Below are 16,494 nucleotides of genomic sequence, written 5' to 3' on the forward strand. Positions count from 1 at the left end.
AGTGGTATTCCTACTTCACCTTTTAATTCCTGAGATTAAACTTTTTTTTTAATAAAAAATTTATTTGGGTTTTCACAAAACATAATACAAGTAAAATTTCTTTTTTTTGAGGATAGCTTGGTCCCAGGTTATCACTTCTCCATACAGACACAAATTCAATTTCATATTCATCTTTGTCTTCTATTCCATATCTTATTACTATTTTAACATTTTCTCAATGATTTTTCCAAAACTTCCCTTAGTTTTCTCAATCTTACTTTTAATTATCTCATTCCTTTCTAAATTCAATTATGTATCTTTTTCTAAGTTTCAATACCTTTCTAGTCATTATATTTATACTTTTGTCTGTCCTGTTTCAATTTCATATTTTCTTTTCTCATTCAACAAAATTTTTCCCTGTAGTTACTAATTGGAGTATGACACCTTTGTGTCTTTTAATTTTTATCCATTCAACTCTTATTTAAACTTCAGTTTATGCCTTTACAATTATAACATTCAATATAACACATTAACTTCCAGTCGAATTCTGCTTGGTACATTCTTAAAATACGCACTAAGTTCTTAAAGAGAAAATATATATATAATGATAATAAATAAAATACTTATTCTATTCCAATTCAGCTCTATCATTAATGTTAGTTATAATCTTTGACATCTTTAATATTTCTTTTCAATACAGTATCATACTTCTAGGAACACTTATAATATTTCCATATTTTTTTCATATTTCTTTCATATTCCTCTCCACTTAAATTTTTATAACACATTTATAATCATTAAAATGTCCCCCTCCTTTCCTAATTTCATTCTCTCATTCTCTTTATTTAAACATTCCATTGCATTACAATGAGTATTTTATCTATCATTTTAATCACACTTGTTTCATATTTTCAAAGTTCATTTCTATTTCTAATATAACAATACTATCTTACGTACCCTTACAGAATCCCCCTTTCAATTAAATTTTCACCCATTATCTCTGTGTCTTCTAAATAGGCTTATACCCTTAATCCTTGTACATTTTCCCTGTTTCTCTATGTCCTGTTTCTGTCCTTTACAATTTCTTTTCTTTTCCTTTCCCTCTTCCCCCTCCTGAGATTAAACTTTGTTGTTTAAAACTACCCTGATTTTGACAAGAACATGCACTGAAGTACAATGAAGGATTAGTAAAGTCATAATCAGGCATGATATTCTGGTCTGAAAAAAAATCGGGGCCGGCCAAAAGAGACCCCCGCCGCGCGCCGGGAGCGCCCACTGCTTTCCTCGCCAGGGCCGGGCGGTGGCGTGTTGCACGGGGCTGGTCTGTGGCTGGCCCAGCTCCCTTTCCTGCCGCTCAGCGGCCTCCGCTCGCACCGCCCGGGCTCCGCTCAGGTATCCGGCTGGGGCTGTCAGGGAGTTGCTACCGCCGGCGCAGCTCACGCGGCTCCAGTCCCGCGTTGCCTCGGGAAGGGAAGGCAAAACCAGGAGCTGCTGCGGCCGTTGCAAACGCCGCCGCGGCTCTTCCTTTGCCTTTCCTTCCTGAGACAGCTGTGGACTAGCCTTGTGCTGCTCCTGACTCAGGGCCTCCGAGGGAGGGGAAGGAGGAGAAGAAGGGGGAAAGGGGATTCCCAAAAAATCGAATTCCAATTTTAATCGGAAGAATATCATGCCTGGTCATAATCTACATATCAAGGAGAAAGCTTTTGAAACAGATGAAAAACAGCATTCCACCCACATAAAAAAGGAGAATGTATACTTGTTTTTCTTAAATAATCTACATATTTCTGCAGAAAAAAAATATTTATGCTTTATTAAGATTTAAAAACCTACAACTCCAGTTCCTTACATCCACTTTGCAAATAATGAAACTCACCTGTTCAAGTATAATTATAAAACGAGAAGCTGGTGGTAGATCATAAACCAAAACAATGTAAGTTGGTCCAAATCCAAGACAAACTGTTTGGAACATCACAAACAGTGTCCCAAATAAAGTGGAACGGATGATCTTGTGGGAGGAGCTATGGAACCCCTGGGCCCACCGGACAAAGAGGACGTAGGGCACAAGTAACGTGGAGGAGAACATGCAAAGCCAAGTTGGAATGACGATAGAAATTTTGCCAAAAGAATAAACGAGGAAATCAAATTCTAGCACAAGCCTTCAAAAAATATCAAAGAAAACAAACAGGTTAATGGAACTTCAGTCACCAGGTAAAAATATAATATTTGGTGTGTGATTGGGGGTGGGGGAGAGGAATTAAGAGCTACTAAAATCAAGACCGACAAAATAATATTACATCTGATTATTTAAAAAAAAATACAAGACCCATAAGTAGGCATCTAATAATGTAACATCTAATAATGTTAAGCAGTCTTCATTACTTCAGTGTGGATCAGATATGTTTTGGCTTACAATTTCTATTAGCCTTAGCTAACATATCTAGCAGATACTGAGGAAGGCTACTATAAAATATCAAACAACATAGTATCATCCAGATATACACAATTCAAGGATAGATTGCAAAACCTTGGCAAGGACATATCCTTGGCAAAGTGCCTTTGTTGTAACAATCCCTGTAAATATAATCATGGGGTTCTCTGCAGCTTTCCTCCTCTACAAAAAAGAGTTGGGTCAATCATTCCTCCCTCCAAACTTTATTCATTAATAGAGAAGAGGTACTATAGATCCAGGTGTCAAATGCCAAAATGCAGCACCAACCCTGCCTCCAGCTAACGTTTTCCAGATGTTCTTACCTTCCCTCATCAATGTAGTCCACCACAAGTGTGCTGAGGATGAACAAAACGAGGATAGCAATAAACATGTGGTAGATGGTCCGGATATGATTCACTTCAAATAACTCACTATGAAAAGAAGTTCAATGGGATAAAATAAAATTAGGAAATTTCTAGAAAAAAGGGGAAAAACGTTAGTCAATATGATCTCTAAAAATATTATTGCAAGTCCAAGATTTCTAGTTGGTTCCCTTCCCTCATAATTTTCATGATTGTTAAGCACTCAGAAATTTTGTGAATAAGTGCCACACAAATAATGAATGACTAAATGACTGACTGACTGAATATGTAAGTGCTACCCGCTCTACTTCCTACCAGACATTGCTCACATTTCAAAGTTGAGCCAACCTTCAAAGTAGATTGCACTCCATAGACCAAATTAAATCAGACTTCACTAACCTACAAACCCCTAGATATTTCTTTCTCAGTGATGGTTAAGAAACATGGGAGTAATCTATTCTGCCCATAAGTCTTCAGCCTGTGCAAGATTATATGGGCCATATCCCATCCTATCACTTTTAACACAGGATATAATTTGCCATCCTAATGAGCTAGACTGTAAAGTTTATTTCTAGTTTCTCATTTTTTCCCCTCTTTGTTAAATAAGGAATCTAGAAATCAGGAAAGTACTTCAGACAATGGTTTTTGAATGGATGCAATAGAGAAGCATGAAACCACTAATACTGTTTCATACTTAATATGATTCATAATTATTGTCAGGAAACTGAACTTATAAAAACAATTAAACCTACTGTAATTTCCTCCAAAGGATACAAAGACAACAAAAAATGGGGTTTTTTTTTGGGTTTTTTTAATTACTGAAGAGTAATTGCAAATATATTATAAATTGCTATGAGAAAGTTTAAGGAGCATCTTTCTCTCCCCCCCCCCCAACTTATTATAAATATCTAAAAAAGAAAATGGATGGTAAGACTTCAGAAGCCCAGGTTTCAACAAAATTGAAACCAATGAACGAAACACCTGTAAAACTAAAGGCTTTCCAATATTCTGGTTCTTTAACTGATTTAAGATGAGAAATCAATGTTGTCTTCCAGAATAATAACAAGAACTTTTATAGAGTGCTGCAGGGACGTATCCCTGAAATGTTTATCTCTCAAGACCAGAAGGAATAGAAACATTTTCTTATTAACATGCTCAGCAAATGTCCTTTGTTTTTTCTCTAAAATGAAAGCCAAAAGGTGTGTTTCAACAATTTTTTAAAGTAACTATTTTTAATATAATACAAGATTTGGCACCTTACACCACACCTATCAGCCTCACACCCTGAAATGTTTTAAACTGGCCTCTGAGCTAAGGTAGGAAATAATCAAAGCTTAACTTGGAAAGTTTAACTTGGAAAGAGAGGTGAGAAAAGGGAGAACAGACTATCACATGTTACATCAACTATTTTTGTAGCTTGTATATAACGCTTGAGTTATAGGTAGTCCTTGACTTATGACCATAATTAAGCCCCAAATTTCTGTGATAAGCAAGACAGTTGTTAAATGAGTTTTGACCCATTTTATGACCTTTCTTACTGGAGTTGTTAAGTGAATCACTGCAATTGTTAAGTTAATAATTAATAAATTGAATCTGACTTCCCCATTAACTTCGCTTGCAAAAAGTTATTTCATATCCCCAGAGCATTGCAACTGTCATAAATGCATGTCAGCCACCAAGTTTCCAAATTTTGATCACATGACTACAGCCATGGTGCTACAGTCATAAGTGTGAAAAATGGGCATGTCATGTTTTTCACTGCCATTGTAACTTTGAATAGTCACTAAATGAATAATTGTTAAATCAAAGACTACCCGTACATATAACAGGAAGCTGCATTAATCAATTATATTTAATTTGCACCTTAAAGTATCAAATAGAGGGGTGACAATAGTGGACTAAAAGAATCCACAAGTCTTAAAGTTGCCAAGTTTGGGGATCCCTGATCTAGTCATTTACTAGGAGTCACTTCCGAGTGATACACATGGCTAGAGACTCTAATCAGAAGACCAGCTTTAAGGAGAAAAGGGAAAAATGGGTGAATATAGGGTGTGGTCATCTCTGACTGGAACTCTAGGTGCACCGTGGCTAACCAAATGCCCAGTTTCAGTCAAGATGGATAATGAAAAAAAAAATGATGAAAAAGATGATAAAAATGAGACGTGACTTTACATCCCCTTATACACAGAAACTGCTTTAATCACATTTCCAAAGTGGACTGAAGCAATAGTAACTTTAGCATCAGTACTACTGTAATATACAAATTCCATTAAAGATACTCACTCCAAGAGAGACTTTCTGGGAATAAAAACTTTTCCATGTTCTGGAGGTGCTCTTGTTCCCCTGTGAGGAAAGGAACACATACTATTTAAAACAAAGACAAAAGTAAAGAATTCAAGTAAGAAATCATATCTACTGAGTGAATAACCAACATACTTGATTTTGAGACTGTCTTTTTCTGGAAAAGCAGCTGGGGAAGATTCCAGCAGCACAGAATTTGCAATCAAACTATTGACAACTTCAGTAAAATGCTTCTCCACACCCTTCATGAATGCTGGCTTCAACTGCTGATAAAATTTGAGAGAAAGAATAGAATTTTTAAAAAATCACAATCATTTAAAGCAACATCTCACCCAAACAACTGCTTGCTCAAACATTCTCAATAAGGGATTTTTTCCTAGCCACACTACATGACTGTAATTGTGAGAGAAAACATTCAGAAGGAGCTCTTGAGAAAACATTTCTCAAATAAGTGAAAACTATTAGTTGAGAGATCTTCTAGAATATAACTACCATTAGTATAGAATTAGTTCTCTTCCATACTTAATATTTCACACATATATACAAAAATTTATAAACTAAGTTTGTTGCTAGGGAGTCAGATGCCTATACTATAGTGACTTTTGATCTCTTAACTCTTTGAATTTAAGACGATCTAAAGCAATCAAAATCTTTCATTTAGAATGTTTATGCACTTATAGAACTATGACACCAATTTTGTTTTAATGCAGTATAACTTTGTAACAGAAGAAGAAAAACAACAGTCAGCCCTTATTCTAAAACAAAAGGAGAAAAGGAAAAAAAAAAAAAAAGAAACTTTGGCTTGTCACCTGCCAAAAACAAACAAACCAGGAATTACAACTTTCAAGTTCAGTAAGTTCACAAAAGGCAGAGATTTTTTTTTTTTAAAAAAAGCTTTTCATTTGATCAACTGCTGCGGTCTAATTCTCCACCTAAATCAATAAAAACAAGAGCCACTTTTTTTTTAACCAATCTAAAAGTCAAATTGCCATTTTTTTTTCAATTTAAAAAGTGGCCATTTTCTAATACAGCTAGTCCTTGACTTACAACAGTTCATTTACTCACCCTTCAAAGTTACAATGGCATTGAAAAAAGGAGACTTATGATCATTTTTCACACTTATGACCATTGAAGCATCCCCATGGCCATGTGATCAAAATCCAGACACTTGGCAACAGCTTCATATTTATGACAGTTGCAGTGTCCCAGGGTCATGTGATCAGCTTGTGACCTTCCAACAAGCAAAGACAACAGGGGAGCCAGCATTCACTTAACAATCGAGTTACTAACTTAACAGCTGCAATGATTTACTTAACAACTATGGCAAGAAAAGTTGTACAACGGAGCAAAACACACTTAACAAATGTCTCAGTTATCAACATAAATTTTAGGCTCAATTGTGGTCGTAAGTCGAGACCTACCTGTATAGCAGTTTCTAGTAACAACATAATTCCCCCAGATCCCCACAATTTTTATGTTCCATTTTATGTCAATGGAAATTCTGAGAATTGCAGTTAATAGATCTTGGAATGTGAGACTGGGAAATCTGACAACAGGCTAACTTGCTTGTAAATAGATAGGCAGAGCCATATATATAACAGCAAAGGGCTTGTTGGTGACATTTATTTACCTCTGCTTCTGTTAAAAGTCGCATCTTTCTTGTTATTGCAAGATCAACATCAATGCGACCTAAAGAAAAACAAATCATGTTTTGTTGTCTTCAAACTGTAGCCATACTTTTCTACATATCTTGAAAACATAAATATAAATTCCATGAAGGAAAAAATATATATATAAGTATATTATGTTAAAATCCATATAGGAAATTAGAGTCCCCCCCCCCCCCAAAAAAAATATATGGACTCACCTGTATAAGCATGTACAAGCAATTTTATTCTTTTGTTACCCATCAGAAAAATAATTCTTCCAAAGTCAAAATGTTCCCTGCCTCAAAGGAGTGCTTACACATTATAGAAAAATAGCTATTTGTAAACTTAAGAACTGAAGGTAATTGGCACAGAAAATTTTGAAGAACTACCCAGGGCACTTAATAAAAAAGAAAAAAAAACATATATATCAAAAAGCAGAATTTTAGCCTAATTTTCTCCCTGGTGTTCTGGTTTTATATATGGCAGGAATTAACTGTTTTTATATTTAAGCATATAAATCCCACTTTTAAAGGTTCAGGTAGTACAGATAAAATATTTATATTATGTCAATAAGAACAATGCCCAAGAGGTCATTTTCTCATGAATTCCAAATGTCTCTCAAAGCATAATATGAATAAAATGGCTTTTTAAAAAATAATAATCTTCAATTATTGCTCACATAAAACATGCTATTGCAAAAACTGTGTAAAATATATTTGTCTCGTTCCCAAAAGCCCACCATACTGCTGGACATAAGCATGTCATAAGAACATTCTTCAGCAAGAATGAAATTGCAATTGAAACATTTTTTCTGAACATCCTTTATAAAAAAAGCCATTAATCTGGCTATTTCATTTTTTTTAGTTGTGATGAAATAGTTCCAGATCCCATTCCTATAAAACAGCCAAGGAAATAGAATATTTTGGTTTTCAAATCAACACACCTGAGGTTTGTATCCTGAACAAGGCAGGTGAATGGATTAAATAAAAGGTAGCTATGTTTATCTTTTATATTTCACTTGCAGAATTAAATGTTAAGTACAACTGATATTACTTTTCCATATTCCGTGTAAGAGTTCAAAGACAAATCATATTAACACTCTCAAAACATAATAATTCCCAACAAAGTCAGCACGTCATACATAAATACTTCTAGCCGCTTGCTTAACTAATTGTGCTTCTATGTAGGAAGATGGTAGTTCTCATTCAATAGTTAGCTTCTAACTATTCTTGTGATTTATTCACATGACCTTGAATGTTAGGAAACAAACAAGTGATAGAATATCAAACCTTGGAAATGGTTGTTCGTTTGCAATTCTTTCATATTTTCCAAGGTCTCTATATTGCACCAATCCTGAAAAGGGCACAGATGATCTAAAGCTCTGCTGTAATACAATTCATGACTATAAATTAAGCCACGTTAATGTTATTATATTCCACAAAGCCTGAATAGGTCCTCCAAATTATATCCACTACAAAATATAACATAAAACCATGTCATTATTTATGTAATTTTTACAGATTTCAGGAATAAGACTCTTAGCAAACATTTTGACCTGCCAGCATGCAAGTTTATTTTTAAGTTAGCAGATATATCCCAAAGGTGCTTTTTCAGGAGGCAACTGGACTTTCTTGTTTTTTTTCTTTGAAGACATTTCGCTTCTCATCCAAAAAGCTTCTTCACTTCTGACAGGATATTGGGCTTCTTGGATGAGAAGTGAACTGAAGAAGCTTCTTGGATGAGAAGTGAAACATCTTCAAACAAAAAAAAAAGAAAATCTAGTTGCCTCCTGAAAAAGCACCTTTGGGACAACCATGACCTGGATGATTGAGAATCTCTACAGACTCTCAGCAGATAAAGTTCCAGACAAAACTTAGAGAACACATGAAACACATTTAATAGCTCTGAGATCAGTTAGATTTCTTATTAAAGTAGGATAGGAAATCAGCCTCAAGTCTTATATAACTCAGGCCTATATAATCTTTGTAACTGTTGATTGTTAATGGGACAGTAAAATTATCTGGAATATTATTATATATCCCAAATACAGAGGAAAATATATGCATCCATCACTTAAGTTGTAGTTGAATTTGAAAGGGTAAAAAGTTACTCTGGAAACTCTATTCACTACACATACTCTTTCCCTCATTCTTTCTCTCTGCATAGGGAAGGAGAGAGAGGTAGGAAAAGATGTACTATTATAATGTATCAGTGCTTATCAGGTTTGAACAGATTTATGAGAGCTTGCTTAGTATCAGTACTGATAGGAAATACTGCAAAGTAACTTTGTGTTAAAGTGACAGTGTTAGAAGAAGAAAAAACATAAAAAGACAGGGACTTGGTCTGCCTAATTGTTCAAGGTCCACCAGAAATGAATCACTAAGCCGGAAACTTTAGAACACAGAGTCTTTTGCTGAAGTCATCACTTACAAGAAACCTGTGACCTTCCTCCCATATGATTAATGAATCTCTGTCTATTTGAGCATTGACCTCTGGTAACAAGGCCTTTGTTTGAAAAGCTTGAAACATGCTTGTCAGTAGGAGTACTCTTGAAGCAAACTTTATGAGGTTGCAAGATTTAGTACAGATAACATGAAGCAAAGAGCTGAAGAAGAAAATATTTTATACAGAGGAACACATGGGTTCAAATTCAATCTCAGCAATAAAATGGCTTTTCTCTGCCTTGGTTCTACACCTGTGAAATAGGATGGGTCATAGGAAGAGCAGGAAAGCAGAACACTAAGGGAACATTGACTGAGACAAATCAGGAACAGCATATCTTCTCTGTTGAAACTGAACACACAGAAGCCAACCCTTCCCAGTGAACTGGAATCTTGGGAGCACTATCCAGAAGTGAAACATCTTTTCTACCGAAACAAGAAGAAATAGTCACAGAGAGAATCCTCACTTTCCCCTCCATGCTATACAGCCCAGGAGGTGACAGGATTGATTCCTAGCATTCAGTGGGGACAGAAAAGTTAGGGGACTGAAATGGAAGCCAAACAATTGTTTTCAAGCAATTGCATTAAATGAATATGAGCCTCTTTCAAAAACTACAAATCTATATAAGCTAAAATTATTCACAGTGACTCCAAGTCACAATTCTCTTTATTCAAAGCAGGAGTAGGCTTTGATACATGCATTATGAATCTAGGCCATGCTGTACTACAAGTGTGATCAGGCAATCACTCCTACCTTTCTATTAATGGCACATAATACAAACACTTCTCACTTATACTTAAAATGTGAGGACTGCTTAAGCTTTAATTCTATAGGAACCACTGCTTACTCAGATCAGCAAAATCCAATTGAATATGATGAAATTCTTTTAGCTACTGATGTGAAAGGAGGAAATGCAAACTTCATTTGTGCTCTATTAAAAGATGATTCCATTCCCATGTATCCTCAGATTAAGGGCATTCCTCTTTTATTCCATCAAAAAATTTCGATACTTCCAAATATTATCTAATTCTCCCTTATAAATCATGATTAGCTAGAATTTGCTGATTGTGAATTGCCTTGCAGATACCTAGTTACTTTGGAAATTAATACTGGAGCCTGGAATATTTGTTGTGATAATTTACTATTCTAGTGAAAGTGGCAATTTCACCAAAAAGAAAAAAACATAACTTTGTTCAGTCTAATTATTACTTTTTCCTATACCAGTTTGTTTTTGCTTGTACTTCCTCTTATACTTGCTCAATTTTAAAGGCAGTTAAAAAGATGACCTCACTCATGATATTTGATCAAATGAAGTCTGGATGAGAACAACTGGCTTCTAATGCAACCTGAAACTTCTCTAATTTGCGCAAATATTTTTCACTGGGGTTAAGGAAAGAAATATGCATTAGGCTATACCATTCTGGTGCTCTCCAAATATGCTGGATTACTATCAAAAGGATGTTATTGTTACCTAAATTCATTTTGATAACTGAGAAACACCCATGCCTGTGAATCACTATTCTTCTGTTTCAAAGGAGTGAGAGAAAACAACTGTTTCAAATTTGATTTAAAATAAAAAGTAGCAGCTGAAAAAGGTTGTGGGTCAGGGATTCCAGAGCAGTATTTGTTATATTAAAAAGTAAAGGGGCGCCATTGAGGAAAATTTAGAGAGGAATCATCAGTGAACGGTTAAGGACCTTTCTCCACAGATTATCCTTGCTGAGTCCTTGTTGTTAGCAAGAAAGAAAAAGATTTATGACAGTCAGCTTTGTGCTGATAATATGAGGTTCTCCTAGAACTTTAAACTTAATTACACCTGAACAAGAGTCATTGTTGCTCTGTAAAGAATCTTAGGTAGAAGCATCTAGAAATTATCCCTGCTTAGGTGCTTGGAGAAACTGGCTGAAAAAAAAAAAAAGCTAGGCAAAATTCTATGTCCATGAAACTATGTTTGGATAACCAAGCTTCCTTCCACACATCAGATTTTGCAAAGAAATCTAATATTAGTAGTTCCCACCAAATCAGCATAGATAAAACATAGCCAAATGATTGGGACAAATTACTTTGAGCATTTAATATTGAAATTAAATTAACATTAATATTGAATCACCTATTCACAATCTCTGTTTCCTTGGGAGAACGGGGGAGTCAAGAACGAATAGTTTTTTTTTAAATTACAATGTTCCAAATAAAAACATATCCAAAGTCACAAAATATTACAAAACAGACTACACAGGCCAGCAGCTACTGAAGCCTAAAATTACAGGACTACAGGTCAATAGAAATTCATGACCCTACTTGAGCTTGCTTTGTAATGACAAGATGTGCTTTATGCTGATGTGACAAACAAAGCCGATATTATTTTGTACTGCCTATTATATGCCTAGTGCAAAGCCACTTGTGCTTTTTGTAAGTTACCGTCACTGTGGTAGCACTCAGAGTCAAAAAAAAATTTTTATTTCCTGTAAATTGTACCCTGGCCAATACTCAACAGGTTTTCAGAAAGAGAATGGCAGAACTCATTTATGACCTAAATTAAGCAGTCAACACACATAACTTTCGGTGTACTTCTACCCATTTCTTTATACCCAATTAGCAGGCTGTAATTAGCTGAATGCTATATAATTACATTCATATTTAATTATATGGTTGGGGTAATCTACTTTGGGAGCATGATGTCTGAAATAGAAGATAAAATTGCATAGAAATATTGTTCTGCAATAGTAATGGCAAATGAATGCAGAATCAGAAGAGAGAAGGAAGAAAAAAAAAAGAAACCTGGGAAGAAAAAACAACTTTGCACTCCTTTTATCCCTTACTCAGAGATATTGCATTGATATATACAATTCTGAAAAATGACCAAAGGTAGCCTCAGTTACAGGATGACTGATTTATATCTTACAAGTCCAGGACCACAGAGCCAAGGACTCATATGCTTCCCTCAAGGCAAATTACTCACTTGATTATGGTCCAAGGTTGTTTAGAGGGTAAAAAAAGTTCAGGGGAAAAATTTCTGGAAAATAGCCAAGCATGACTTTGCATGTGATTCTGAGCAATATACTAAGCCTAAATCTTCACTAACCCGACTGAATACAATTTAGTTGGAGTGTGTTTGTTTCTCAATTAAAAAGAAAAGCGTTTTTTGAAAAACAATGGTAACAATCAAGAACAGATCCCCTTTTGCCAAAGATACAAGGAAGTGCCTCCACTGATTTTGGTTCAGCTCATCACATCACATAGGAGTAATTAACAATGTGTAAATATTCTTTTCTCATGCAAATCAGCTGGCTTGTATTACTGGGATAGGTTGGGTGGATGGATTCATGCAGCTGTTAATGCTTGCTTAAAAGAATAGGTGATTCCATTGGCTTTAAAAGGGGTTGTGGCCTACCTCCTTCTCTAAAAAACTATTGCTGGATCTGGACAATCTTCATCCACTCTTCAATCTTCCCTTTTGAGAAGTTACCATGTTTCTCACAAAATAAGGCTGGGCCTTTTTTTTTTTTTGACCCCCGAAAAAACGGCTAGGCCGTCTTTTGGGGGGGTGACTTAATTCCACCCCTTGCATCCTCGAGTGGGCAGGTGGCGACAGCTTGGATGTTCGGGAGACCTTCCGCCACTGTTGCTTTCCCTTCTCCCTTGCTGCCGCGGCATTAGAGCAACGCCGTGGCGTTTGGCGCAGCCACGTGCGGCCAGTCAGGGCTCCTCCCTGCAACCGGGCCCTGAGGAGACACTTGGCTTCAGGCGCTCCTGTCGCCGCCTTCCCTTTGCCTTTGAAGGTAAAGCGGGTTATTTTAAAAGCGACACCCTACTACAACAAAGCCTCCCCTGCCCGAGAGGGCAGCCCAACCCCACGTGGGGAGGCGAATCTCCCGGGGCTGCAGCGCAGGATCGGCCCACCTCGGGAGAAGCGCCCAGCCGCCATCCCTGCCTGGCGCCGGGCAGAGCGCAAAGAGCTTCGCCTGGGGCACCCAGCGCAGCTGACAGGCGGGCCCTCCTTCCCGGCGGCAGAGCTCTCACCAAGGCAGCGAGCGCCTCCCCCCCGGACTCTCCGCTCATCCCGCCAGGGCCGCGCCGGAGCCGTGCAGGGATGGCGGCTGGGCGCTTCTCCCGAGGTAGGCCGATCCTGCGCTGAGGCCCCGGGAGATTCACCTCCTCACGTGGGGTTGGGCTGCCCTCTTGGGCAGGGGAAGCTTTGTTGTAGTAAGGTGTCGTTTTAAAAAGTTCGCTTACCTTCAAGGCAAAGGGAAGGCGGCGACAGGAGCGCCTGAAGCCAAGTGTCTCCTCAGGGCTCCGGTTACAGGGAGGAGCCCTGACTGACTGCACGTGGCTGCGCCAAACGCCACGGTTGCTCTAACGCCACGGCAGCAAGGGAGAAGGGAAAGCAACGGTGGCGGAAGGTCTCCCGATATGAAGTGCCCCACCAACGCAGGCAGCATATCCGGGCATGCAACAAAAGTACTTCCTAACGGCAAGCCCCCGCCGCCATTCCCCATGTTTAATATGGGCCTTAATTTGGGGGGGAGGGGCTTAATTTGGTTTTATGCCAATAAAACATGGTGGGTCTTCCTATTGGTGGAGGCCGTATTGTTGGAGAAACACGGTAGTTCACCTACAACTACAAAAGATCCTCAAGGAAGCAGATTATCTGGTATCTCTTTCAGTCAGATACAGTACTGATAGCCTTAGATGTTTTATTTATAACATGTATAAGGCTGTCTAACTCAGACATTGTGACTGTAGGGGGAAACCAGATTCACTTAACAACCTGGTTATTAACTTATAGTATCAACTGTGGCAAAAAGAGGTTGTAAAATGGGGGAAAACTCAACTGATGTCTCACTTCAGAAATGTTGGGCTCCATTGTGGTCATAAATCAAGGACTACTTGTAATACAATAAATTATAGATACAATATGGTGCCAAGCATTATGCAAACAATCATAAGAGGACTCCTACTTACATGGCAGTCTTAACAGCTTTCTTAAAGAATAGTTGCACTTGTGAATGACCTCTGGGAGGCAGACTTGGGATTGAGCCAGTGTATCCATCCTGGTCCTCCTTGACCATTTTGGGAATGGAGTGGGGGGCACTATTTGTAGTTGTTTTTGTCCTTTGTCTACAGATGGTTGCAATCAGTGTTGGAGGAAGAAGAGGTTTACTCCTAAGTCTTTGTATTACTGGGTGCCACAGAGCTCTTTGTTATCTCCTCTTTATTGTCTACCTGAAACTGCTGGGGAAAACCATTCACCTATACAGGGTGCAGTATCATCAATTGTACACCTCTGCCTCTGGCCATTTAAGTCAACATGTCAAGGTTCTGTCCAATGTTTGGAGGTGGCAGGGGTCTGGATGACCAAGAGGTTTTGGCCCAATCCTGTCAAGACCAAATTGCTTTGGGTTTTGGCTCCACTGGTCTGGAGAGATTATCCTTGACTTTGAGAGGGGTTGAATTGCCTCATGCAGATTCAGTATGCAATTTGAAGTTCCTCCTGGACTCACAGCTGTTTGAAGAGCCTGTGATAACTATAGCCGGGGAAGCTTTTGTACAATTTTGTTTCGTGTGCCGATTGGGCATACTCCTAAATCTTGGAACTCTCCTCATAGTTACTCCTGCCTTTCGGCACCTTCTGCCTAGATGGGGCTACCCTTGAAGACCACATGGAAGCCGTAACTGGACCAGAATGCCAGCAGAATGGATGGTTAAGGACATTTCTTCTTATATCCCCATATTTCATACCTCTACTATGAGAACTGCATTGGGTCCCAATAACTTCCAAATACAATTCAAGTATCATTAATATCACCAATAAAGCCCTACATGGCAAAGGACTGGGATGTTTACAGAACCATCTGGTCTCACAAATATTTGCTTGTTCCACGCACTCTGATAGGAAAGGCACATTCCAGATTTCTTCTTTGAAACATCATCTTATAGCAGGGGTCCCCAACCGCCGGTCCGCGGACCGGTACCGGGCATGGAACAAGCCTTACCGGGCCGCTGGTTGCTGGCGCCGCCATCTTTTTTGGTAAAAAGCAATTTTTCGTCAAAAAGATGATGGCGGCGCCAGCGCTGGTGAGCTTTTCCGGTAGAAAGCCATTTCTACCGAAAAAGCTCACCGAAGCGCTGGCGCCGCTATTTTTGACGAAAATCACTTCCGTGACGCACCGGAAGTGATTTTTCGTCAAAAAGATGGCGGCGCCCAGCTGACGCCGGAACCGGGCGCGGCGCCAGCTGACGCCGAACCGGGCGCGGCGTCGAAAGGTTGGGGATCCCTGTCTTATAGGACACAGGGAGACGTGCCTAGTAGGCTCCCCATTTTTAGGAATTATAATATATTACACTACATTTGCCTTTCACTGTTTATTTGGTTTTAATGATATACAGACATTACTAACAAACATTCGAGTTATGAACTTCGTCAATACGAACAAACCTGTCGGCACCGGGAAAGCAGGAGAAGGTAGTAACAAGCCAGTTTCCACTGCACCCCCATACATAGGTGGCACCACAGAAACCAACCTATCCTCTTCCAACCTCCAGGAGCCTCTAAGCTGAAGTTATGAATAAGTACAGGACAGTTCTCACCCCATATAAACTGTAGAACCCTGGGTGTTGGCAGAAGAAGGCGGGAAAGGAAGTTGGGAGAAGGCAGGAAAAGGCCAGCTTCCTGCTCCCTGTCTCCTCCCCCATTGCTTCTCCTGGGCCCACCCAAAGTTTACTGGAATACCTCCCATTTAAGGCAAGAACTGCATTGAACATATTTTTTATGCTTGAACAAAACAAACATCCGGATAATCTCTCAGAATGTAAGCAGTGGATTGTCTGCATTAGTTTTGCAACGTTTGTTTAATGTTCCTTTTTTTGTTTGTTGATCAGCCTCATGTTCAAATTGGATAGTGTATAAATCCTATCAGTAAATAAATGAATAACACTTGGTAAACCAAAATAATGGTCATCATCCTAGTTAAAAAAGAGGTTATAAAGTAAGAGCTTATAAAGTCAAATGTGGTGAGAAAGCAAAGCCAGCTTTAAAGTATAATTTCTTCAATGCACAAACTAAATTTTGGAGTACGGCTGCCACTAGCCATTAGACATACCAGTCAAGGCTAATAGAAGGTGAGATCCAAAATATCTGGAAACAGTAGCTGCCTACCTCAGGTATAAGCCTCCGTTTGACAAAAGGTAGAAAATAATTGCTGACATATGTGTAAAACTTAAAAACAGAAAAGAAATGCCTCTTACAAATACCAGAAGATTTAATAACTAATAGAAATACATCATTAAACAAGTAAGAACAAGCTGTATGTCATGCAGTTAATCATGAAATCTT

At 38.3% G+C, this 16,494-nt stretch overlaps 1 protein-coding gene across 2 annotated transcripts in view; it reads right to left on the reverse strand.

Moving 5' to 3' along the window:
* SOAT1 (sterol O-acyltransferase 1) overlaps nt 1-16,494 on the reverse strand; it is a 33,216-nt gene that overhangs the window by 10,535 nt on the left and 6,187 nt on the right. Inside the window, exons 3-7 of one of the 2 annotated variants that reach the window (XM_026669216.2) lie at nt 6,701-6,759; nt 5,206-5,336; nt 5,053-5,112; nt 2,731-2,838; nt 1,853-2,135 (exon numbers count right to left, since the gene is read on the reverse strand). In XM_026669216.2, coding sequence (XP_026525001.1) covers nt 1,853-2,135; nt 2,731-2,838; nt 5,053-5,112; nt 5,206-5,336; nt 6,701-6,759 — 641 coding nt within the window. The remainder of the gene's footprint in view (nt 1-1,852; nt 2,136-2,730; nt 2,839-5,052; nt 5,113-5,205; nt 5,337-6,700; nt 6,760-16,494) is intronic. The other variant, XM_087960886.1, reaches the window with a different exon arrangement.

This window comes from Notechis scutatus, chromosome 3 (genome assembly GCF_049901735.1).
Source record: "Notechis scutatus isolate UNSWTSFEM ecotype Mainland chromosome 3, rNotScu1.2, whole genome shotgun sequence".
Lineage (NCBI taxonomy): Eukaryota > Metazoa > Chordata > Lepidosauria > Squamata > Elapidae > Notechis > Notechis scutatus.